This window comes from Mauremys mutica, chromosome 13 (genome assembly GCF_020497125.1).
Source record: "Mauremys mutica isolate MM-2020 ecotype Southern chromosome 13, ASM2049712v1, whole genome shotgun sequence".
Taxonomy (NCBI): domain Eukaryota; kingdom Metazoa; phylum Chordata; order Testudines; family Geoemydidae; genus Mauremys; species Mauremys mutica.
In genome coordinates, this window is record NC_059084.1 from 4,531,068 (window position 1) to 4,556,220 (window position 25,153).

The 25,153-nt window shown below is 48.8% G+C and overlaps 1 protein-coding gene across 4 annotated transcripts in view; it reads right to left on the reverse strand.

Annotated features, from left to right (window-relative positions):
* The window catches only part of ZNF512B (zinc finger protein 512B), a 56,930-nt gene that overhangs the window by 16,534 nt on the left and 15,243 nt on the right, over nucleotides 1-25,153 (reverse strand). Inside the window, exons 3-13 of one of the 4 annotated variants that reach the window (XM_044986700.1) lie at nucleotides 20,982-21,061; nucleotides 19,255-19,398; nucleotides 15,967-16,139; nucleotides 15,524-15,777; nucleotides 14,735-14,806; nucleotides 13,255-13,389; nucleotides 7,552-7,676; nucleotides 4,522-4,614; nucleotides 3,492-3,590; nucleotides 2,096-2,266; nucleotides 773-964 (exon numbers count right to left, since the gene is read on the reverse strand). In XM_044986700.1, the coding sequence (XP_044842635.1) occupies nucleotides 773-964; nucleotides 2,096-2,266; nucleotides 3,492-3,590; nucleotides 4,522-4,614; nucleotides 7,552-7,676; nucleotides 13,255-13,389; nucleotides 14,735-14,806; nucleotides 15,524-15,777; nucleotides 15,967-16,139; nucleotides 19,255-19,398; nucleotides 20,982-21,061 (1,538 nt within the window). The remainder of the gene's footprint in view (nucleotides 1-772; nucleotides 965-2,095; nucleotides 2,267-3,491; nucleotides 3,591-4,521; nucleotides 4,615-7,551; nucleotides 7,677-13,254; nucleotides 13,390-14,734; nucleotides 14,807-15,523; nucleotides 15,778-15,966; nucleotides 16,140-19,254; nucleotides 19,399-20,981; nucleotides 21,062-25,153) is intronic. The other 3 variants (XM_044986701.1, XM_044986702.1, XM_044986703.1) reach the window with 3 other exon arrangements.

Here is a 25,153-nt window from a genome sequence, read left to right on the forward strand (position 1 = left end):
GCCATCACCTTCCACTGACGTCTAAGGGAGTTGGGGATATTCAGTGTTTCACAGGAGGAGGTTCTAACTATACCTTTAAATGTACCAATAAATGCCCTTTCCCCTTTGAGGCTCGTTGAAAAATTAGTTTTGTTTCTTAACCGAGGGCAGTGGCTCGTGTTCCTGGTTATAATCAGACAAGGGAAAATATTAATAAAATCTGAACAAATGAAAACATCTGAAATAAAAAGGAACATTATTTCTAGGGGAAGTTCCTCCTGTTCTTAGTATTTGCTTGTACAGCTCCTAGCACACTGAGGTCTCGGTCCATGACTGGGACTCCGAGGTGCTATGGCAACACAAATCATCATCATCATCACCATCACCACGAGGCAAAGCAAAGAAATACAAGGCGAGAAGGGAAACTCAGCTGGGTGGCAGAGACAAGCGATTGTTAGCAAGCTCCTTACAGAAGGTGAAAGCCCACATCTGAGCAGTGATTGACAGCGAGCTGAATGCCTCTCTTGCCAGCTAATTCAAGCAATGGTCAGAAATGGAGCTGGCAAAAAAAAAATCCAGTTTTAATTTCAGCAAAAAAATTTAAATTAAAATATCCGAAACACAACAGAATGTTTTTCCAGATGCCCACACAGCAGCACTATTATTTTATTAAATACGGGATAAATGATCCACCCCAGCTGTCAGACCGGTTCCCTGGCATGTAGAGGTGTGTGGCACCCCAGTGTCTCCACTCACACCTAGCATAATGGCAGGGAAAATCAGGAGTTCTTACTCGCTTAGTTTCAGGTACCAGGTCGTCCTTCATCCTTCGTTTGGTCCAGTCCTTGGCCAGTTCGTCCTCAGCTATCTCCTGCAGGTGGAAGACCGCTACTTGGGCTGATGTGCGCCGGATTCTACCACTAGGAGTCCTTTCAAAATCTTCTACTGGGCTGGCCTCTGGCTTCACCTCTGGCTCTTCGGGAGGCTGAAATATGGAAAGGATTAGGAAAGAGAATGGCTAGCAGCTGGGAGAGGAAAGACCTATGACAAAAGGAAAGTCTTCTTATGACTGGTGCAGGGAAGTTCAGCTCTTGCCTTTGGAAGCTTTCAGGGCCTGCGTATTTGTACGCCACCTTTTGCACACCCTGCTGACTGCACTGCATGTTGCAAAGAAACTGTCACACACAGGTAAGTTTTGGGCTTGCAAAACGCTAAGGGCACTTTCCCAGGCCTTCTCGGCAAACATGGAAAATCAGAGGCTGGAGGCTGCAAATCTGGCCCTCCAACCGGAGTGAAGCTTCCTTCTTAACAGAGCTGGAAGTCTAACTTCTTTAGTGAGATGGTATTTTAACCCTAGCTGTGTTCCCACGTATGGTAATGTCTCAGTCTGAGCAAGTTACAGCAGTGAGCAACTGTCCCATCAGTAGAGTTCAACAAAATGTATGAAACACTGACTAAGTGTACGCCTACTGGAGCTGGAGGTGTAATTTCTAGCTCACGTGGCTCTCATCAAGCCAGTGCACTAAAACTGGCCATGTAGACACACTGGTGCAGAGGTGGGATGGGCTGAGTACCATCTCGCCCGGAGCCCTAGCTAGCCTGTGCCGGCGCTACACTGCTACTTTTTGCACACTAGCTTGCTCACCGATAGCACGTATATGTCGAGCTAAGATGGAAGTTACACCTCCAGCTCCAGTATAGATGGACCCTCAGAAGTCAGTTCTACCAGCCTTACTCACACTGAGCAGCAGCCACTCACAAGAATAGCCTCCAGTGGGGACTCTCTTCGGGTTTGCGATGGGGTGGGTTCATGCCCTATCATAGGATAGTTTCACGTTTAAATTACATGCCCGGCTGAACATTTAAATGGGCAGTGAGATGTGGGTACACAACAGCAGAGAACTGAAGCTTCATTTGACCCTTGTTGTTCCACTCCAGAACTTTTCTCATCTGTCTCAAGACTCCAAGATAGTGTTTAAAGAAGTCAGGGACAGTTTGGCCCCATTGTAATGAGAGTTTCCTGCTGCCCTATGAACATAATGTGGGCTTTGGGGGTTTGCTGCTTACGTGAACAGAGACACAAGCTTTAACAATCAGCCTTGATCTCGAATCTCACCGAAGAAGTGTGCTCCGACCGCATGTGGTAGTCGTGTCCTGCCTTGGATTTATACTTCTTCCTGCAATGTGGGCAGGTGAATATGGGCTTCTCCACTTCAGAGGGCTGCTTCCCACACCGTTTCTGGTGGTACTGGTACCCCATCAGACTGGAAAAGTTGGCTGTGCACCCCTATGGAGATGGGAACAAGAGAGGGTTAGATGGTGCATTCACTGTACATGCATGCAAACAGGTTGAAAGGATCATAGCTCCATCACTCCAATATTTCAAGGAGGAACACATCAGTACCATCTACCATGCTGTTCTGCACCTCCACGGCATGGCCCCTGGACGTCCCCATTTAACTCCTGTGGGAGCTGCAAACCACAGGGCAGCTGCACCATCCCTGCAACCTCTCTCTAACTAGTCTGGGAGGTGTCTTATCACGTCCTTCATTTTGCGCAAGGATGTTGTGCCCCAAACCCATTCTGCTTGTTGCCCTGGGAATGGAGCAGACGTTCCTCACTTTCTGGGGAAGCTGTCCTAGTTTACTTCCCTAAGATTTCAGCTCTGCCAGCTGGCGCGCTCCACCTCCCCTACGACTTTGTATCATCCACCAAACCCGTCAAAGGCACAATTCTGAGACTTGCGTTCAGAGCAACCCGAGCTCTCCGCTTGTTTAGAGCACGCACAAGTCAATGGAAAGGCGCCTGCCCAGTGGACACCTTCATTCCAAAACATCCTCAAAAAATTACATTTAGCCTCAGACATGGAGAAGTAGAGGGAGGAGACCCGTCTGGGCTTGACTTGTGCCCCATGCAGCACTTCAGCACCCGGGTGCGAGGATTCTCAGAAACACGTAGGACAGATAGGGTGAAAAGTGTACCTCTTGGGGCGGAGAGAACTGCTGCATGTGGGACCAACCTGGCAAACCCTTCACAGCCAATTATTTTGCCCCTTTACCTGTTCCCAACGTGCCTGTTCCCAGGGTTCACTGTACATGTAATTGCAGCTATTCACTGAAGAACTTCAGTGAATAATTCTTGCCCCAGAGCTTGCTTGTGAGCAGTTCATTGGTTGCGAGTATTCAACATTCCCACTGGATGGGTTAGATACGATTGGACATGCTGGCCCACATGTGTTATGTTTCTGTTCCCTGATTGGAGGAGATTCGGGGCAGATACTTGAGTTTACCAGTTGGGAATTCCCCTTCTGTGAATATTCCTCAACCTCCCTGTTTCCGTGATCATTCCTGCCAGGAACTGACAGATTGCACACACGCCCGGGGAGAACTGAGCTGCGGCAAATTCATTTTATAACGCCCACAGACACAGAGACGTCTCTGGCTGCCTCTGTATCTGGGCTCTTTATTCCTTTCATCCTTTTGCAGAACGATAAGTAGGAATTGTTCTTATACCTCGTTGGGACATTTCAGTTTCCCCATCTGCTTTAGCACTTTCCTCAGCCTTTCCCGCTCTTCCTGTTCACCAACTCCAGCAGTTTCCACAGGACCAGGCTGGAAACAAGGAAGTAACAGAAGCGACAGAGTCAGCCATTCACTTGTGTCCTCTGTGCCCTGAGTGCTGTCTCAAACTTCGCCCTCACAAGGAATTACTCTCTCTGAACTCTTAGAGGAGAGTCTCGGGTTAAAAATCATGGGCTGGATTTTCCATAGTTTCAATGCCCTTGAAACTGCTTGCTTAATTTGCCCATACAGTTAGCATGTGTTTGCATGCAAACAGCTAATTTGAAAATCCATATGCAACTCATAAGTGAAAAAATCTGCTTTTACAATAGACCACAGGAGACGGATTCACAACAAAAAGGCAATATGGAATTGGTAAATTCAGGACATACAGAAAATACAGTTATGCCTTGCCCTGGTCTCCCAGAAACATATAGGACCAGATTTTTAAGAGCGGCCTCAAAAAGTTTGTGCCTGCCAGCTTTTGTGTGCACAGATAAGTTCTTGTGCAAACCCCACATTTGCATGTCCATGCCCTGTGGGAGGTTAAATGCCCAATTATGTGATTCCTGTAAGTAACTACCCATTTCCCATGGTTTTGCAAGCCCAATTTTGGAGGCAGAGTTTAGGCACTTTGAAAATTTGGCTCCACAATTTTGCAATTTTAGTCTTTTCTGGTCACGCTACGACGTGCGGAGTCCAGTGGGTGTCCGTGCTGTATATGTGTTAAGGACTGACAGTGCTCAGTACAGGGAAATCAGGGCATGTTGCAGATCTGGATTGAGGTACACGTTGGGAGCTGTGTGGGGGATGGTGGAAAGCCAGTGCTTCCAGCCCTTTGGTTGCATAAGCACCAAATTCACCATTTAAAAAAAAGAAGAAGAATTGTTTCTTCATTCATCTTCTTCACCTGCATCTCCCGGGGACAGAGAGAGAGAGAGAATGAAACCTGGAGATCAGTGCGTGCTCCGGGAGCCCTTACCTTGTTGACATGCTTGGCCATGGTGTGATAGTTGAGCCCAGCTTTGGACTTGAACTGCTTTTTGCAGTGTTGACATTTCAAGGCATCCTGCAGCTGAACAGATTAAAGGAGAGTCACCACGCCGGCCATTCATTTCCCAGCGAGTGCATTCTGCCTCAACCCAACCGGGAACACTTGATGTAGGCCCCACAAGACGACATTTTGAAAGCTACTGAATGATGCTGGACCTGGACCTGAACCAGAACCTTAGATCAGAACCCCAGCCCTGAGACCCAGTCTGAGCTGGCAGCTTTATCCTCCCTCTCCAATGCACCAAATGTGGATTTCTAATCCTCATGCCCCAAACTTTGGAGAAGTTTGATATCAGGCCTGGATTTTCAACCCCCTAGACTTGGGTGCACTTGGACCTGGGGTCTCAGTTCAGCTCATTAGAGGGATACAAAACGTAGATCTACTGGTCTTGTAGAGACCGCACTCTGCAGACATCTGTAATCATGATGAGTCCTGGAATGTCCAAAACTGAAGAACTATTTGAAAATGTCACCGAGATTTCATCAGCAGAATAGTTTCATGAGACTCTTACTCTGCCATACGACCCCTGACTGCATTACATGTGGCCTGTTAAAAGATGCAATGGAAATGAGCTACTCTGCATTGCAACTGCTATCCCGCTGATGGACAAGCAGAATCTACAAAGCGATTACGCACATATTGACTTCCACTGAGGTGAATATCAAGATTTATCGACCCTAGAGACAAATACGCACCACAGTGAACCAAGAGACAGCAAGTCCAGATAGCCACCAAAACGAAAAGTCAATGCATGTCATTGTTCCAGTCGTTCACACAGCTGCCATTTAACTGTATAAAGTGTAGGGGGATTACCCCGTAGGAAAACACCAACTCCGAAACCACCTCCCTTCCTGGCTACTAGCATAGTGCCCAGGAGATCTCTGGCTGCCATATCAGGCCCTTGTGGCTACTGGAAATTGATTCAAGTCAGAGCAGGTCCAATCTACACTGGGGAGCAGGTGGGCCCACAGCTGGCTAGGATCGGGAGAGCAGAAAGCTGCCTTTGCACCCCCATCCTGAGCTGAGCTCCTCAGCCACAGCAGAGGATCTGGTCTATAATTCCATCGCGGGAGATTTTCCTGACATCAGAAACCACGAAGAAGAGCCCTAGGTAAGGTCAAAACTTCCAGCAACAGAAGTTAGTCCAATAAAAGATATTGCCCACCCCCTCCACCTCATCTCTAAAATATCCTGGGACCAACATGGCTCCAACACCACTGCAGACCATAACCCGCGGCTAAATCACGCCCAAATTGGCCAGATTCAATTCTGCCAGAAGTGACGGGAGCGCCAGCTATGGGCTATCAGTAAGCAGCACAGGACGGTGCCCCTCTGAACGGCCCGGCAGGCAGCAAGAGGCCCAGCTACCTGATCTGCACAGCCACACGCCTGTTCACATGCGGAACGGCAAGTTTTACGGCCCTCACATGGATTCACACATCAAGCGGGCTGGCCAGTCTCATGGCCCTTTACGGTACCCACGGGTCTAGGGAGACCTTCCCAAAGCACACTGTAAACGTAACAGAGAATGGATGAAATCCAGATGCCACTGAGAGTTTTGCAATTGACTTCAAGGGAGCCAGTGGTCGGAACTGATCCCATGTCATCTTTCTATTAGAATGGATTTCCTCTAACCCACCAGGAGCCTGATGAAGATGGAATCGATTTGTCTGATGGATGCTGACGCAGAGGAGAGTCAGCTTTTCATGGTACCATTACTGACCGACAGCACTTAGACAGGCTTACTAAACACACCTAGTTGCCCCGAAGTCTGGCCTCAGTAGCACGCATACAATGGGTATCAATGCATATGCAGCAGCGAGGGCATTACACAGCTGTAACTGAGGTGTGTCCAGACAATAAGAAAACAGCTTATGCAAAAATGTACTGGCCCAGTTTCTTAAAAACTTTTGGGGCACCTTTATGTGTGTAATTACTGCAACTGTGTGTCCAAACTGGGGATTTGCCTGGAAAAAACACCGCAATTATCCAACGGGTGCACTCAAGGGCAGTGCCCGCACACACAAATTAGGCACAAACGCTGTGTGTGCAGTCGCATGCCTAAACAGTTTGAAAAGCGGGCACCCATCTTATGTTTTAAACGGATTCTGAGTAAGTTGGTTTTTCAAAAACTGAAGTTTAACAGGCCACATTTTAATACAGAGATGCTCTCTCCCACACCTCCACTTGCATTCATTATCCAGGGAACCACCTCCACCCCTTGACAATGGCTAAGGTCTCCTGTGCTACAATATCTCACGTGGAAAAGTAGTAGTACAGAGGCACTGAGTGTGTGTTTGCCGTATTTTAAATACAATTTAAATCCAGACGGAGTGTTTTTCTGAGCGATGAGTGCGACCATAACCACAAGTTACTGGGCTCAGTGCACGAATGTCCCATAGTGAAACTCCTTGTGTTACGCAGGAGGTCAGATTAGATGATCTCCATGGGCATGTCTGGCTTTACAAATCTATTAATTTAGCAGCTGGAAATGAAGGCGGAGAAGCCAGCCTGAAGCGCCTAGTCAGCTCTCTGGAGATAACCAGTAGGTGTCCCACAGCTTGAGGTTTAGCGAGCACCAATATCAGTTAGAGAAGATTCATTAATTATTAATTAGCAAACAAGAGCAAGGATGGCCCAGTGGTTAGGGCACCCGCCTAAGACTTGAGAGCCCCAGGTTCAATTCCCTGCCCTTCCACAGACTTTGTGTGTGACCACAGGCAAGTCCCTGAGCTTTTCTGTGCCTCAGTTATCTATGGGGACAATAGCATCACCTTATCTCACAGGGGTGTTGTGAGGGTAAATCCATTACAAACTGTGATGCGCTCTGAGGTCTGCTGATGAAGAGGGCTCCGTAAGAGGTAGGTATTTGTTATTATTCATCATTTCATTCTAGGGTGTGCAAATCTCTTCCCCACCAGAATAAATTAGCTCAACTTGACCATTGCAAGCACCTACTTTTTGACAGACGTCCATGTGCTTTTTGAGCCCAACAATGGTTTTCCTGGTTATAACGCCACACGTAGGACAGGCAACTTCTCCTTTCTCATTGATCTCCCGCTGCCATTGGTCCTCTGGGTTTGCTAGAGTGGGGAAGAAAAGCAAAACAGGTAAAAAGGTTGGTGCTAGAGGGACAGCACTTTTTCCAGAGTAAAGCCCTTTCCAGGATTCATGAATAAGAGAAACATCAAGGTTTGAAAGGTTGGAAGCCGTTGAAGTTGTCAAATGCAACAAATCATTCATAGAAAAGCCCCCAAATTGCAGACCACATTTCCAAAATTACAGGGGCAAAAATGCAGTTGGGTGCCTAATTTGCACGTAAAATTATTGCAACGGCTTGGGCAAACGGAGCCATTTGCACAGAGTAATTTGATTTGCATGCCCATTTTTGTGCACAATGGGGAAAAACATATATTTCCAATATCTGGTCTTGTTGGGAAGCTTCTGCACTTTGGTAATTCATGCACCAGGACGTCCCTGTTTCATGCACAGAGTCAGGCTGCTAGGCCATGTGATTGCAATGGGGTTTACAAACCCTATAACTAGCATAGGCAGAAGGGAGAGGAGACCAGGCTGACCACAGCCCAGCACAGTTGCAGACTTGCCGATCGTGGAGGCATGCACCCTCAGCTGGGACCAATAAAGAAAACAAGCCCAGCTATAAAGGAAGCAGAACAGAGGAAGATGGGGATGCCGAAAGGACTGAGATAGCTGAGGGGTAACGGCCCCATACTGGGCTGCCTCTAAGAAACTGAGAGAGAGACGAAGGAAGACTGCAAGCCCTGGAGTTTAAGAACTGACTGACTCATTTCAGGTTAAGTTGAGATGAACAGGGGGAGACCAGAATCATGTCCCCCAGATATGGACGGGCAACAGAGCTTGCGTATACACACCAGGTGTGATCACCAACAGAGCCTTTTAATGCTCTGCCAGGTATGGCTCAGACTTGGTTAAGTAGGTAGTTTATACACAGCGCTACCCAGTGGCTGAACAGTACAATACAGTTTAGCATTCCACTACATCTCCCCTTTAAGTTCTACACGCCTACCATTTCCCATAGTTACATTATCATGCTACCTTTGTAGTTCAGTACAGATCAATCTGTTGCATGTTGCAGAATCAAACTGGTTTTCTAATTACATGATTCAAAACTGTAACAACCTGTTCATCTGGCTGTCCATTAGTTGCAATGACTGGCTGTGGTTGGTTTGGAATCCTGGATTCTTCTTCTTCTGCATCAGTCATCTGTAGTGTTGTTCTGTGCTGTTCTTTCTGAGGAGCAAACTGGAGACATCAACCGTTTCTGTTGAACTCTTCACTGTCGGTCTTGATCACATATGATCGAGTTTTTCTTTGAGACAGCTGGCGTTGCCCATCCTTTTTCTACATCCAATTTGACATGAACATGGTCACCCGGTTCGAGATGTGGCCATTCTCTGAGTGGTATCAGAGGGTAGAAGTTGTTCAGAAGCTCTTTTAGATTTTTTACCTGATTTGGCTACTCTCTTCATGTCTGGCCACTTTGGAGATAGGGTTTTTTCCAAAGTTGGAAGAGAACTTTTGTGATGGTCTTTCTGTCAGGAGTTGTGCTGGACTATATCCAGTATCCGCTACTGGTGTCAATCTGTAACTCAGAAGAGCAAGAATAGATCTTCCTGCTGTAGGATTTTTCTGGCTGTCTGTACAGCTCTCTCACCTCTCCATTTGCTTGTGAGTAATGTGGGCGCCTAGTAATAGCATCAAAATCATGTGTCGTTTGGAATGACTTAAATTCTGCTCCAGTAAACTGTGGTCCACTGTCCGTCACTAGTTGTTCTGGAATACTGAAGTGAACAAAAGTGGTACTTCAGTTTCTCAGTAACACTGCGACCTGTTATGTCTTTCAAAGTACATTATTTCAGTATACCTGGAAACAGTCCACAAGCACCAGCTAATTATGTCCTCTGAATCTGCATAAATCTGCAGCTAATCTCTTCCCAGGTCTCTCAGGAAGTGGTGGCTGTACACTGTATGGCTCAGTATTGTCTCTTATGTTGATTTGAACTGGATCTCCTTTCAAAAGTTCAGTATCAACAAATCCTCTATAGAGTTCCGACTTCCACCTTTCTTACTAGGCCCATCATGGCTGCCACCTTTCGGCTCAGAAGGTTGTTGGTCTTTGATCACACACACTCTGAATGCAAAGCTTTTGTCTTTGTAAATTATTTCTGTGATGAACTGCAGTTCAGAATCCTGGAGGGTTACTCAGGGCTGAGTCAGGGGACTTCAGCTCTGGCCTGGGACAGGCTGAAGGTGATTGTAAGTCCTTTCTGAGATGACTGTGACATCAGCTCCTGAGTCAATTTTAAAGTCAATCGTTCTGTCGTGAATATTCAAGTTCACTTTCCAGGCAGGCTCCGTGTCATCATAAGTGATAGATCCCAGAAACAATGCCTCTTGATTGTCTGTAATTTGAGTCAACTCCCTGACTGCTTTGGTGCAGCAAACAGCCACAAAACGTCCATATTTCATGCATGCATTACACCTTGCGTCTCCGTCTGGCCATGCATCATCTCCTGGGATATCACTTTTCCCACACCTTGTGCATGTAGGCTGGAATTTGTCCCTCTTAGCCTGCGAGTTCTCTCACCTTCCTTCAGGAGTTGTATAATAATGACTTTTAACTCTCAAATGTCTATTCATAGCTTCTAAGCTGGTTTCAGGGTTTTCAGGCTGCTCCTGCCTTTTGTTCTGTTGTTTCACTATTACTGACTGCTTTACTATCTGAATAGCTGTAGCTAAGTTTAAATCTCTCTTCAACTGTAGCTGCTGTGAAAGGTTTTTATCTGTTAACTCAATAACCAGTCTCTCTTTGATATTCTCATGTTTTGCATTCTCAAAATCACAGTTTTCAGCCAATGTATGCAGAGCTCTTATAAAACATTCAACATTTCCCCTTGGTTCTTGAATTTTCTGGTGAACACATGTCGATGAGGTACAAAGTCTGCATCAGATATAGGCAGAACCCTTTCACGGACATCTTTGTGACTGTCTTCAGTAAAGTAAATGGGTTTAAAAATATGCTCTACTTGCTTCTCCATTGCATAAATTAAAGAAGATACCTGGGTATCTCCAGTTTCTTTGTGGAGTTTGTTTGCAGTTCGAAATCTTGCAAATCACTGCTTCCAGTCTGTCCACTGGAAAGGCTTATCAAAGCTGAAGTTCTCTGGGGGGCACTGAAGAGTGGCATGTTGATGAGATCTTGCAGCCTTTGTTGCTTTGTTCCTTCTGTCTCTGATCTTAGTTTACTCCTGATCCCATGTCATGTCCCTGTACCAGATACGGACTGGCTAGAGCTTGCTTATGATGATCACACCTGGTGTGTTTAAGATCCTTTAATGCTTTGCCAGGTACGGCTGAGGTTCATTTAAAGAAGGTATTTTACACACCATGCCACCTAGTGGGTGAACAGTATAATAGTGTTTAGCAGGCCATTAGGGGAAAGCTGGGACCACTAGACAGACGGCCCCGAGAGTGGCTGAGAGTGATCCTTCCTTCCCCCAGCTACTCATCTCCCCGAAGAGAAACTCAGAGAAGGAATGAAACATAAGCGTCGACGTCAGGCTTCCGAGCCGACTGTGTGCACGTAAGCTCTGTAACTGGTATCTCTGCCACCTGCACAAACCCAGGCAGCTGCTGTCTGCATGCCAAGTTTCCAACATGTGTTTATTTAAATGTGTGATATGAGATTTTAAAAAAACCCCACAGGAGAGCAGATTCTGATCGCAGACGGCTGTAAATCTGGAGTTCCCTCCGTTGACTCAGATAGGGTGACTCTGCTTTTACGCCGGGGAAGTGTGGTCAGCATGTGGCCCATTGAGTTTGTATATTTGAATGTCTCTGCATTGTGATGAGCTGAGAGAGCCACTTATTTGCATGTGCAATCAGTGAAAAGCACTGCAGCTGTGTTTATTCTGCACCTCCTGCATGCCTCTCGCTGTCAAGACTGCCAGCGAAAGCAAGTGCCGCCCTAGGAAGAACTCCGAAACGCAGGCTCCAGATAGAAAATGGTCGGGATCTTCATTCAGTTCGTGGTGGAAGAACTGTGCACAAAGCGCAGCCGACAGTCCAGACGCTGGTCCTACTGAAGTCAGTGGGAGTTTGGCTAGTGACTTCATGCATGAGGGGCAAGATTTGGGTCTATGTCATTTTCCATTGCTTATAGCTGGGGTAGGCAACCTATGGCACGTGTGCCAAAGGCGGCACGCAAGGTGATTTTCAGTGGCACTCTCACTGCCTGGATCCTGGCCACTGGTCTGGGGGACTTTGCATTTTAATTTAATTTTAAATGAAGCTTCTTAAACATTTTAAAAACCTTATTTACTTTACATACAACAATAGTTTAATTATATATTATAGACTTATAGAAAGAGACCTTCTAAAAACATTAAAATGTATGACTGGCACGCGAAACCTTAAATCAGAGTGACTAAATGAAGACTCGACACAGCACTTCTGAAAGGTTGTCGACCCCTGGCTTATAGTGTCATTACTTGAAACCAGAGGGCAGATTCTAGGCTGCCTTGGAGAAGTTTTGTGATGCTTTCTCTGCACAAAGCTGCCCTAATGCCATCTTCACTGGCCATTGGGCAATCTCTCCTATGCAGCAGCATCATTGGGAGCTGCTGTAGTGGCTCCTATCCCACCCTCCCTCCCTGTGGGTGGTGCGGGGGAAATGCCAAGAGAAACGGGTTGTGGCAAGGACACCTCCAGAGCTGGCTCTGGCTTTTTTGCCGCCCCAAGCAAAAAAACAAACAAACAAAAAAAACCTGCGGGGCGGCCGGAGCGTGGGTGCAGGGGGACTCCCGGCGCTGCAGACGTGCCCCGGGCAGCAGGGGGGAGGGAAGAGAGAAGGGGGGCGGCAAGGGCTTCTGCTGCGCCGCCTGCCGGGAGGGCTCCGCGCCGCTCCGGTCAGTGGGGAGGGAAGGATGCGGGCTGCCCTGCTGGCTTGCTACAGACCTGGCACCAGCTGGGGCAGACAGAGGGCGCAGCCCGCTCCCAGCAGGGCACTCCCCTCCTCCGCGCCGGCCAAAGCGGTGGAGCAAAAAACAAAAAAAAAGGGAATGCTGCCCCTTAGAATCTGCTGCCCCAAGCACGAGCTTGCTTGGCTGGTGCCTGGAGCCGGCCCTGGACACCTCACCCCGCTGCTGAATGGCCTGCTGCTAGGGGCCACGTGCAGCTGGGGTAACTCAGAGCAGCCTATTGGCTGCTCTAAATTGTTGTGGGGAACTGGAACAATGGAGACCAGCCCAGCATCATGAGGGTGAAACAGAAGCATAATCTTCTCAGCCACCCTCTCCTGAGCTCTGCTAAGCACTCGTCAGCCTCGGCTTGAGATCTGGGCCTCAATGTCACTAAGACCCCAAAGTCCACATTGAGAACTGAGTCTATCATGAATGGGAAGGTTAAAAAATAAGCTATTTCTGAGTGCTCCAAGCACCGAGACAAGTGTCGACACATTTTCTTAACCTCTAGTCATTCCTCACTCAGGCAAATTGACTCTGGTCTCTTATTATCCTAGCTCCATTATCCAATCTGTTGCTTGTTTTTCCTCCCTCACTCTTGGGAGGTTACCACCAAGTGACTCAGTTCTCAGCAGGCCAGGGAATCCTCACGCCTCACCTGACGATAAATGCGCGACGGCCTCCCTTTTCACAGCAGCTCCTGAAGGCTTCTTTTTCAGCTCATCCATGCTGCTGGTCCCCTCCAGTTTCTTGGCTCGATGGGCCTTTGCCTTGTCCTCTGCTTTTGCCAGGCCTGTATTAAAAGACATAGCCTTAAAAATTTGCCATCATGAATTCTGGGACTTCATTAAACAGGCCGTGTTGTCAGACTGCGTGAAACTGCCTGGGAATAGGAGAGCAGAGAGCAGGGCTAGCGTAAGAGTGAGTGCCAGGCACACGTGGGAACTGAAATCCCTTGGGAGACCAGGCTGCTGCCACCTGCGCTGCTGAGTGAGCTGCCGTGTTGCCAAGTCTGACTGCAAAGGCAAACAAATTTGCTCCTGGTGGAAAAGAGATTAACAGGCAGAGTTATATACACACCGAGCCAACAGCACTCGGTCCAGCTTCCCCGCGTAATCATGCCTTTGTGTCCTTTCTCCCACCTCATCTTTGCATCTTGATCCATGCTCGGAACAAGCGATTCCTCGCTTTTCATTCTGGTCCCTCAAGACACACTTCTTATGTGATTCTTTTTGGACATAATCCACTGAGGAAAGGGGCCAGGACGTGTCTTCCCCTACGTACTATATAGTGCCAGACAAGCAGCTGATGGACCAACACATAAATAGCAACAATAACAGCTCCATCTGATGCCCCTCTGCTCTGCACATGCAAAACCTCACACTGTACGGGCAGGTTACCCACCGGGGCGTGTGCAAGAAATGGAAGATACAGTTTTAAAGATCTGGCCAATAGGGGCAGATATGGGTTGCAGCAAGACCTGTTTGCCCAGAATCACTTTTTGGTCCAACACCCGCAGCCTGGAATTTTAGAACACGAGTCCCAAGGGCCATGTGCATTTTTAGGCATCTGTTTCATGCTCTTTCTGCACATGCCCGCATGGGAGGAGTTAATGTGAAAACTGAGCATTTACAAGTGCAAATGCGTATTTGTGAGCACAGACGTCTGATTTGCTCAGGCAACGGCAGGAACCTCGTGTGCAAAAATGTTCCGCGAACTACAGGCCCCAACTGGCTGTTCAGGGCACTAGGGATCCTGTAACCAGTTGCCAACATCTGAGATGGGGAAGGAGATGAGGATGCTGGAGCATACTCGGCGTGGAGCTGCAGATAGAATATTAAATCAAAGGCAGTATGATGCAGCCATACTTCCGGTGTGCCCCAGCCCTCCTTTTTTGGGTGGCAGGTCAGAGGAGAACATCTCAGTCATAAGCCATTCACAGGTGAAGTTTTAGGTCCCATCTTAGATACAGAGTCTAACCAATGCCTCTGTTGGAGGCTCTGCTAGGGGTGTCCTGGGTAATGAAGAGATCACAGATACCTGCCTTCACAGGAGCAGGTAGGAGGGGCAGTATTCTGGGAACACACCGGGGGAAGTGATAGGCTCTGGAATTGAAACAGGGCTGCCCCGTATGTTACCTTTCAATCCAAATGTCCCCGAGATGGATGGTTGCTCCCCGGTAAATTTCTTAGGAGTTTTCTGTTTCCTTCCTGACTCGAGAGAGAGAAAACAGAGATAAAAATTTGGTCAAATAACTGCACTGCAAGTGTGGATTTAAATACACACGGGGCAAAGGAACCTGGGTGAACTCTGGATCAGGAGGTGAGCAGTAAGGGACCCAACCTCACTCTACCCTCCCCCGCTCCAGGGCTTTACTGCCCTGAAATGAAGCAGCTATGGATGGGACCCTCAGCTAACACCCTCGTATAGCACTAGAGGTGCTGTCCTTTCCAGAGCCCAGGGCTGCTACCTAACCCTCGGATCCGAGAGGTTATTCCCTATCCTCATAAGGCAGATCTGACTGCTGAAGGCTGTTGAACAACCTGGCGTTGAGGGACTAACGGCTCCCCTATCCTCCTACGCGGTTTCTGCACGTACGGTCTCCTCAGTGCTTTGGGAGCGGAACTCCACAGAACCACTTTCCATCCCCAAGGCAGTCCCGACCCATGTCAGTCTCTCCCCTCTGACTGGCTGCTCTGTGTACGTGGCTTCCATTTCTGGCTGTGGCTGTGCTGTGCAGTTTCACTGTGTCCTGCTCCCTGGGGGCCAGATGCACGAGTGTAAACAGAGAGCGAGGCCACTGCTTTCAGCGGAGTCAGCCTCCATCGCATTGCTGTGCCGGAGACCGGGAGTGACTCTACCCTTCGCCCTGGGATGCCACCCGCTCCAGCCTCCTGAACCAACGGAGCCCCAGGCTCTACTCTTACTGTGCTTCATCCTCTCTGGGTCCTCCTCCTGGAGGGAAGCCTGCTTGCCCCCTTGCTGTTTGGGATCCTTGCAGCTCGAAGACTTGGCCGTTGGGGTAGCTGCTGCTACTGCCTCCGCTGCCGTGATCTGAAACACTTTGTTCTTCCTGCTCTGCACCAGGCACTCTCCATTCTCGGGGAGCTCCTGGGCCACAGTCTTCTCCACCTTTGCCTGTTTGGGATGGATGGTGGGGGAATCTGAACTCTCAGCAGCTCTAGGGCAAAGCATAGAGGGCTCATTTAAAGCGGAGTCAAGAAACCAACGCTGTTGACACCTCTTCCAACCCACCGGCCAATCGGGATTGCACCCCAGGGGCCAGTGGGAAGGGAATTGGGAGTTTTCCCCTTCTCTCTTCCCAGCCTTCCCCAAAACACTGGCAAGCAGCTAAGCCACGTGCCGGTACCTTTTCTTGCCACTGGCCTTGCCAACAGCTTTCTGCACTTTGTTTTCTGCTTTGCTAGCTGGTACTGGCCTATCCAAGTGGTTCCAGAGCCTGTGCTTTTCCAGCTGGGTCTTGGATGTGAAGGCAGCTTCGCAGTAAGAGCAAGGGTAAGTCAGCTTCTCCGAGATCGCCCCCTGCAAGAGAGCAGAGAGGTGGGAGAGGGAAAGGACCAGCCCTTTCCCTGCAAGTGCAAGAACCTTCCTGCAAACTCACACTGCCAAGACTGGGAGGTAGAAGAATCCCTTTCCACAAGCACCATCAGCAACACGCCACAGCAGGTGAGCGTTTCAAAAACACAAGGGCCGTAGGTACCTGATCCCCATCGACTTTCAATGGGAATTGGAGGGTTATTTCTCTTTGGTTCCATTGGAAATTCCAGCTGGCATTTTAAACTGGAGCCAGGGAGTGCTTTGGTGAGCTACACATACCCCGGTGCATCAAAAGGGGAATCTGGTCCTTCGTGGGGATGAAAACAGAATACCCTTTTTAAAATAAAAGCATAACAGAGATCCCAATATAATCAGCTGCCTAAACTGAAAGCGCAAATCCTGCATTTGCACATGCAAACAAGCACAGAGACGTGCAATTGCAAGGTTGCTAGAAAGTTGGCGTTTTGTGCACAATTTCACCTCATGTATACACTGCGAAGTGTCAAGAAATGCAGTATTAGATCTGCCTCTTTATATGCAAAGGTCCCTCCTGGGAAATCCGAACCCTGTGCACTGCCTCCCCGACTCCTCCACTGTACATTCAAACAGGGCACCAGCAGGCTCTGGCCTATCCCCTATATTTGGGGGAATCTATTGCCCACCTCCATGAGCAGCAGAAGGCTGTAGCTCCTTGGCCGGGGGTGGGAGAAGGCAGCGCAGGCGTTGGGGAATGTATGCCAGGGCTCCGTGCCCCAGCACAGAGATGCATTGGGGGCGAGAGAGTGAATGCACATCACTGCAGATCCACCCACCATTCCTCACCATAGGCAGGCAGTGCAGCAGCCAAGGGGGTTTCTGCAGCCCTCAGGCTGGCGTACCAGCCACAGAGTGGCTTTCTTCCCTCGCACGTCCCCAGCACACAGTCCAGTCAGTTGGGCTAAGGGCTGCATACTGTCCTGGGCCCAAAATGAGCAGAGTTTCCTGTTGATTTGTACTTCGCTGGTACTAATGTAGCTTTGCACATGATCACGCAAAATTCCTCCACAATCTGACCTGAAGGGAACACGACAGCTGGCGAGGCTAATACATTTGACAATCCCATTTCAGGGAGTGGGTATTTCATACTTCAAAATGTTCTCTGCCCACTCCCTGAGCTACCCAGGCCATGGCAGGTAAAGCAAACCTACCCCCTGTTCATTGCCCGCGCCACCTCTTCATAAACTACGGAACAGCAGCAGAGACTGAAACAAACAGCAACCCTCAGTGCCATAAAAGTGGGGCAGAAAATTGAGGGGAGATTGCTGATTACAGAAAGGTTTCTGCAAACACATCACGGCTCAGTTTTCGCTGCCTTCAAATCTCAACAAATTCATCTGTTTGGAGCCTGCCCAGAAATTCTGCACAATCCCAACTGCTCAGATAGAAATGAGGGGGGAAAAAAATTGTGGGGGGGGGGGGAAGGAGCATTGACTCAATTAAAAAAAAAGACAACACATTTCCTCCTCTAGCCTGTTTCGGGTTTTGAGCTGCACACGGCAGGGATTGTGCCTCCCTCTGTTTGTAAAGAGCCTGGAACAAACTGGGCGCTACTGCCACATAAACAAATCAGTCTTTAACAATAACCCCCACCCACCATCTGCAAAGAACCATCTTCAAGACCACGTATCACACAGGTGCTATCCCCACTCGTATGTCTACCTTGCTGCGGGGACCTGGTTACATCTCACACACTGCTCCAGAAGTACATTCACCTTGCCCTCCACCACCCTCCCTCCTTGGGCGTCCATAGGGAACGTGGTTTTCTTTTTAGAGGGGAGGTCACATAATCCAGGTGAGCAATTTCCTTTTGTGGGCTGGTAGCTCAGCCTGGATTTCTGCACCATGCGCACAGATAGGCGTGTACCTGCACACGCACACACAGATACTTGCACAAAAGACAACCGCAAACAAAATGAGCATCTTCCTGGATAGAGAAGAGCCTAATTAAATGAAGTTTTTGTTCCCTTTTTAAACAGCTGAGTCATTCGAACTAACCACAACCATATTTTCCCCCCAATAGTTCAAACGGTGGCTCCACTGGGGAGGTTTTGGATTTTTTAATGTTTTAAAAGGTCCAGCTCATTTCAATTGTCATGCTCCTGACATTCATTGCCAGCCTTGAGTGCAGGGGACTGGCCTAGGTGACCTGCTGAGGTCCCTTCCAGTCCTGCACTTCTATGATTGAAATGAACCAACCCAGGCATTTTGTGACTTTTCCATAGATTTTCAAGGAATATTCAAGACGTCAATATTCTGAGGAACAAGAGAGCTTTGTCTTCACTAGGAAAAGTGGTGGAGTGTAGGTCAGGCTTAGCCAACATGTGCTAACTACGCCTCACCTGAATGTGAGCTTTTTCCTAGGGTATATGGAAGGTCAGGGGGGCTGGAACAATTTGTATAGTGGGGGTGCCGAGAACCATTGAACCAAACTGTAAACCCTGAATATAATGGAAACCACTTCAAGCCCCCAGCCCCCGTCGTCCCAGCACCCCTAGTCCCAGCACCTATGTGTGTGATTTAACAGGTCAGTGGTAGCCCTGATTAGGTTTTAGCTCAAGCAGGTAAATCAGTCTAACGGTGTTACCTTGCACATACACTAGGAAAAAGGTTAAGTTCAGATCAGATTTAACTGCCTAGGCCGCCCAGGTTCCCCGGGTGCGTACTCGCATTGCTAGCTCACGGTGTGGCCTGCCTCGCTGCACCCTCACTGATACTCTTAGCAAGCTAGCCAGAGCGCCGCTAGCGCACGTCTCGCGAGGCTATGTCTACCCAGCATTTGGGAGCGAGCGGGCGCGGGGGTCGACAGACATGGCTCAGCGGGGCTTGCATTTGCGCTCTAACAATAGCTGTGCAGACAGGGCTCTGAAGTCGCAGCTCAGGCTAGAGTCCAGGCTCTGAAGCTCACCCTTGTCCCTACCTTCCGAGCCCGCGCTCCTGCCCAAAGCACAACTGCAAGTGCGATCGCGCTAGCATGGGCCCAAACTTGGGTGTTGTGCTGGTAGCGAAGGGGAACACTGAAAATTATACACACAAGAACTGATCATCAAAATGAAACACAAACCTCCATCCTCCTTACCCCTTGGCAGCGCTGATAATGGTACTTCAGGCCGTAAATACTGGGGAACTCCAGCCAGCAGCCTGAATTGGGGCACTTCACCCTGGAATGGGCCTTGAACTCATCTTTCCACTGGTTCATCAGGGGCAGCTGAGAGAGGGAGACATGGTGGCATACAGCTGAATAAACACCTTCCGGCATCCCGTGAACACAACACACGCTGGGGCGAACATTTCCGAAGGGCTGGGGTCGAGTGTGCAGGCCCAGCGTCTACTCAAAATGTGCCCCTGCAAAATGACCTACTTGTACCTGACACCACCTGCTTTCCACCCTCAGTCAGACACATGCACTCAGGTTCGCGTCAACTGGGGATGCAATCATGCACTCAGACATTGCACCTGCTGCAAAAGGGAAGCAGCCCATCTCTCGCTGTGTTTCCCAGGTGACTAAAGTACATTCCAGCCCAGCTCAGTAAATCGCCTCAGTGATTTAACCACCCCACATTTCATCTAGTCAGCAAATCACGCCGCACCCTAGTCTAATGACAACCTGCTCTGTATGTTGTCCACGCTACAGGGCTGAAATGAAATTGTACAATTCCCCAGGGAACAACTCACACCTCACTACGCGCCACCCGATAATTAAACCGGCTCTGACACCCCCACGATGAATACGCCAGATCTCTAACCGGCCTAATGGAAAGCACCGTCTTTACATGCAAACGCCTATTCAGGTGACTCGCGATGCTGAGTGTCCAACTGGAGATACCGTGAAGAGGCCCAGTTCTCAGAAAGCGCCGAGCAACTACACCGGTGTCTCAAGCGTGGCACCCAACCTGCCAGTCACTTGTTGGTACCCGGACCGCATCTATTTTTCACGTTATGCCAATGATTTATTCCAATCCCACCCATCAAACACGCCCCCCCTTTGGCCACCCTACTGAAGAAACCACACTCTGGATCATGCCAGTTGTTAAGACGCACTTTATAAATAATCCCCATAAATAAACCACAACTCACATCACCCTGTCACCCATGTCACTCCCGTAAGCACATCACACTTGGCATCAAATTGTTCAAAGGGGACGCACCCAGCTGTGCAGACAGACGTGTGCGCAAACACAGCTTCATTAGCACATGCGACAGCAGGGCCAGGCTGAGAAAAAACGCTTCCAAAGGGGCAGCTAGATGGCTGATCTGTGGCAACAAACACTTGCACTGTCTGGTTTTTAAAATCAGCATCCCTGGGTCCTGCTCCTGAGAGGTGCTGAGTCCAGTGGGCACCCTGCACCTTGCAGGTCAGTCCCACATTGCACCGCCCATGATCACAGAGCTTTAGTGACGTCTCCCCTAGCTCGAAGGGCTGCCGTAAGGACTCAGACTGGTGCCTGAGCTGCTAACCCAGACTGCAAAGCAGCCTCATGCTGGAAGGGGGAGTTGCTTTGAATTAGGCTGGTTGTTCTCCCTGGCAGATGCACACACAGGCTGTGTAACAGCATCTCCCCCAGATTCCTTCACAGTCAGTGGAATTAAACCGGCTGATCAGGAACACCACCTGGGCACCTGGTGCCGGCCCTGCCCCACCTCGGACCCTTAGGGGTTGGGCTGGACTTTTTACTAACTACTTTGCAGGAGGCTGGACAGGATGAGGAAGAGAGAAGGGGAAGGAGAGAATCACAGAGAGAGAGGCGGGGGAGGAGTGGGATCAGGGTACCAATGGATTTGGATTCTTACAGGAATGTCTTTCAGCACCTGGTTTTCTGCCTTAGGTCTCCCTTTCTTCTTGCCTTCTGTTTTGTCGCTGGTTGCATTTCCTGCAAACAAACACAGAACATGTGGCCCACAGCTACCCAGCCAGCAATTCCAGACCGTGATTTTCATCATTGCACTAGACTTCTCCTGCCTATTACCCAGCCCAGATAGCCCACCATTTCCTAACCCTCCCTCCTGACTGTGCCGTGACTGTCCAAACTTCACACCTTCACAATTCAGCCTGGATCGAATCCAGGGTTAGAGTCAACCTCAGTGCACGCCAACAGCCGAACTCCAAGGGCGGGAATTTCAGAACACTCAGCTCTGGCCTAGCTCTGCTCCCGTTTAACCCATTGCCTTCAGCGGGAGCCGCGCCCGGCCGAAGCTGAGTGCTCCTGAGATCCCTGCCCGATGCGTCCGTTTCTTTTTGTCTCCAACAACAAACAAGCCTGGGCTGGGAAAGGGGCCAAACCCTGATGCCCAGGGAAGGGAACTGGGGGCAAAGATCCAACAACAGGATCAAGTAGCCCGAGCCAGGCTGGAAAACAGGGATTGTCCCAGCACCCCTTAAAGCATTAGAGCTCCGCTGCACTCCCACCCTGACGGCACCACAACCGCTCGCAGCAATGGACGGCGCCGTGGCAATTCCAGGTATGCTTAGAATGGAAGCGTTATGGCCGAGGAGGTGAGAGCTAGGAGGAGATGGCACGGGTAGGGGAGAGTGACGAGTTATGGCCATGGAGCTGATCCTGCGGAGCTGCAGAGACTGGAGGTGAGGCAGTAAGGCCAAGAAGAAGGAACAGACGATGGAGGACTAAACACAGGCTACATGCCGCACATCATCTCCGTGAGGCTGTTTAGGGAGGAAGTTCACCCCTCTCCTGGGGGGCCAGCACGCAGCCTGTGAAGTGCTCACATCCTACCCTGAGGGCTTTGTACTCGGCCCACCCTCAGCCTGGGCTCAAGCCGTAGCAGCTTTGAGACTCCTGCCCCTCGGTTCCCTACATGAGCCCTCACTCCCGGGCAATCCTTACTGGTCCCAGTGGGAGTCCAGCTCACTCCTGGGGTCTTTCCAGAGCCCTACTTACAGTGACCTCGTCTCTAGCTCCTGGCGGCGCTTCCCAAGACCCACCACAGGTCACTGGTTGGAAGCAGCCCGCCAGGGCCTTGGCTCGCATCCGGCTTGTAGGATCAGCCTGCCCTAAACAGGGGGGCTGAAGGAAAAGGTCAGCAACTGCCTAAGGCTGAGTTACTGGAGCTCACTAGCAATCCCTGGGGAAACACCCCCCACCCCTCCTTAGGCCAGTCTCCCCCTCGTAAGCGCCACTCCTCCATGGGGACCTGGGAGCACGTTCTGGGTGTGTGTCTGATGGGCACTGCCTGAACGCAGGAACAGGCAGATGGACGGGGCACGTTCCAGCACCGGCCTAAATGGGACGATCATGATGTCTAGCCCTTGTTCTGGCTCCATTGTCCAGGGATGAATTGCACTGGATCTGAATGAATAATTGATGGTTTGGGTCTCTCGACCCAAGACAATCGCCCCCCCCCAACTTTTTTAGTACAATTTTCCATGTTATTTTCCTCCTTTTTGTTTTTTAAAAAACAAACCGAGCTACATTTCTAAACGAAACGTCATTCTGAAAGGAAAAGTCGACATTTTCATTTTGAAAATATCAACGTGAAATGTTTCAACATTAAAAAAAAGTCATTTTTTGCGGCCAAAACTATTCATTGCATTCGACCCAAAATTGTGAATAGTTTTGGTCAGGCTGAAACTGCAATTTTTTTTATCAAATAAACTATTTGTTTGAAAAATTTCACCCAGTTCTAAAACTCATCCCATGTGAACTAAGATTGGATTATCACAGTTTTTCTGCTATCAAACTTGCTGAATACATCAACAGCAGCAAGGTACCTACCCAAATGACCCTGGTTTGCAGAGTCCATCTGCCAAGCTGATGTCCCTCAGGGCTGTATTTTCATAAGATCCACTAGCATCCTGCATTACAGCCAGCATAATGCACCCTTAAAATATAACCTTAATCAACAGGGCTAATTCTCTGAAAATTCCATTAGGTCGAGCTCCTTTGGTATCCAATGACCTGGGTTGTTCTGCCGACTCCTGCACCAGTGTCCCAATGTAACTTCCTATCATTTCAAGCAGGACTGACACTCTCCTTTCTAATTTCATACAACCCCTCTTGAAAACGAAAACAGAGATGAAGCTCTGGTTTGGCCTAACCCTACTCAGCAGCAGAGTTTTCATTATTGTCAAGGGCCTGCCAGAACAGCACAGAACCCTTCTGAACGGTCGAGAATGACAATGTGTATTTACATATCACAGTGCTGAGCACTATATGGCTGCTTATGTCATAACATTATGGTCTCCAGCTGGCAGCCAGGAGGCCTTCCCAGCACTACTCCAGTTTTACACTGAAATCAATGGAGCTACTCTAGGGTAAGGCAGGAGTAGTGCCGCAGAGAATCAGCATCACCGAAGCAGGGTGGAGCTCTGCCCTTCCTCTTCCACTGCAGATTGTCAGGGTCCCGGTTGGGCTCTTGGTGCATCAAAGATTTTTCATGGGTCTACTCCATACCCCCCGGAGTATGGAGTAGACCCATACTTAAATTCCTCATGAACACTCGGAGGACAAGCCTACCCTCGTGCTGTTCTCCTGGCCGATCACATCAGCTAACAGCACAGATGGGAGTTCCTTGCAAGAGGAAGGGGGCAGTTTCCTTCTCCTCCTCGCCCGCCTCTGAAGATTTTGGGATCCTAACACAGGACATGCCAGGACCATCCTCTAGGATGAAGAGGCTCGGCCCTGCGAAAGACCGCAAGGGAGACAGTTTTGCTGACATCCTTCCCATCTGTGGTCAGTGCTGCTTATTTTGCAAACAGGAGCTTTTGGAGTTGACTGAAGTCTTTATTTACTGGCAAGGAATCAGAAGAGCCTCCAGTCACACTCTAAAGCCACGGTCGAGTTTCCCTCGCTGCATCACAGAACAGGCTGTGTGAGTCAGGGTGAGCTACTGCACCCCAAAACCATTGGCTGTTGGTTTTGTTATCAATACAGCTGCTGACATGGCAGATTGAGTTTTAGGGGGCCTTAAATACATACCTTAGAGGCTTTGGCCTTGTGCCTGAGGTGGTGGATACGAATGCCCCACAAGCCACATCCTGATTGTGCCTTTCTGGTATCGCAATCTCTCTCTCTAGTCTAATTTCCAGGTCAGGAACCTCCAGTTAAAAACATTGTTTTGTTTCATTTAATATAGCGTCAGGTACAGGAATGGTCTAGTGCAAAATGGCAGAAGCAACTAAGAGTGACAAAAAATAGCAAATGCCTGTTTTTCAGTTATATTAAAGGACATATTAGTAATTTTTATTACATTTTCCATGTGCCCATTTCTTTGGCTGCTAGCATTCTCCCTCAGTTCCTGCTTCCTCCATCTACTCAGGGTATAGTTTAAAGCGAGCATTCAAAAATCATAAGTCGGGGCCCCCAAAGTCATGAGATCCACTTTAAAAATAATACATTTTGGGGTGGGAGTGGGGGTTATTTGCTTTCTGGTGTCTGAGAGTTAAAGAGTCACATTTGTCCATAACCATAAGTCTAAATCTTACTTTTGCTTTTTAAATGAAAGCTGCAATTCTCATTTAATAACATGACTCCAGGAGCTGGGGCTGTAAGAAAAATACTGTGAGAGTTGTGCTAAAATATGATCCTAGATATGATTCATATTGCTTGGCACATGCTTATATACTGATTTCAATGTGAGATGAGGGTGCTCTGCACTTCTGAAAAGCCAGCCACCAGGCTTTTAAAAATTTGGCAACCACAATGGAAACATCCAAAATTAGAAGCCACTTTTTAAAATGCAGGCCCCGGTGTACAGCAGAAAAAACATGAATAGGGGAAACAAATTCTTAACGTTTTCCACAACTAAATTAGACCTTATTTGCAGCTGTACTGTAAAGGTGCAAATATCCGCAATCATGGTATAAAAATTTCAAAAAACTTTGGGACCAAATTGTCAAAACCAGGCCTCTTTGTGTGCATGCGCAACTCTGCCTGCACAACCACTTGCATGCACAATTTTTGGCACACTGCTGCTAAACTAAGAACACTGACACATACCAGCTCCAA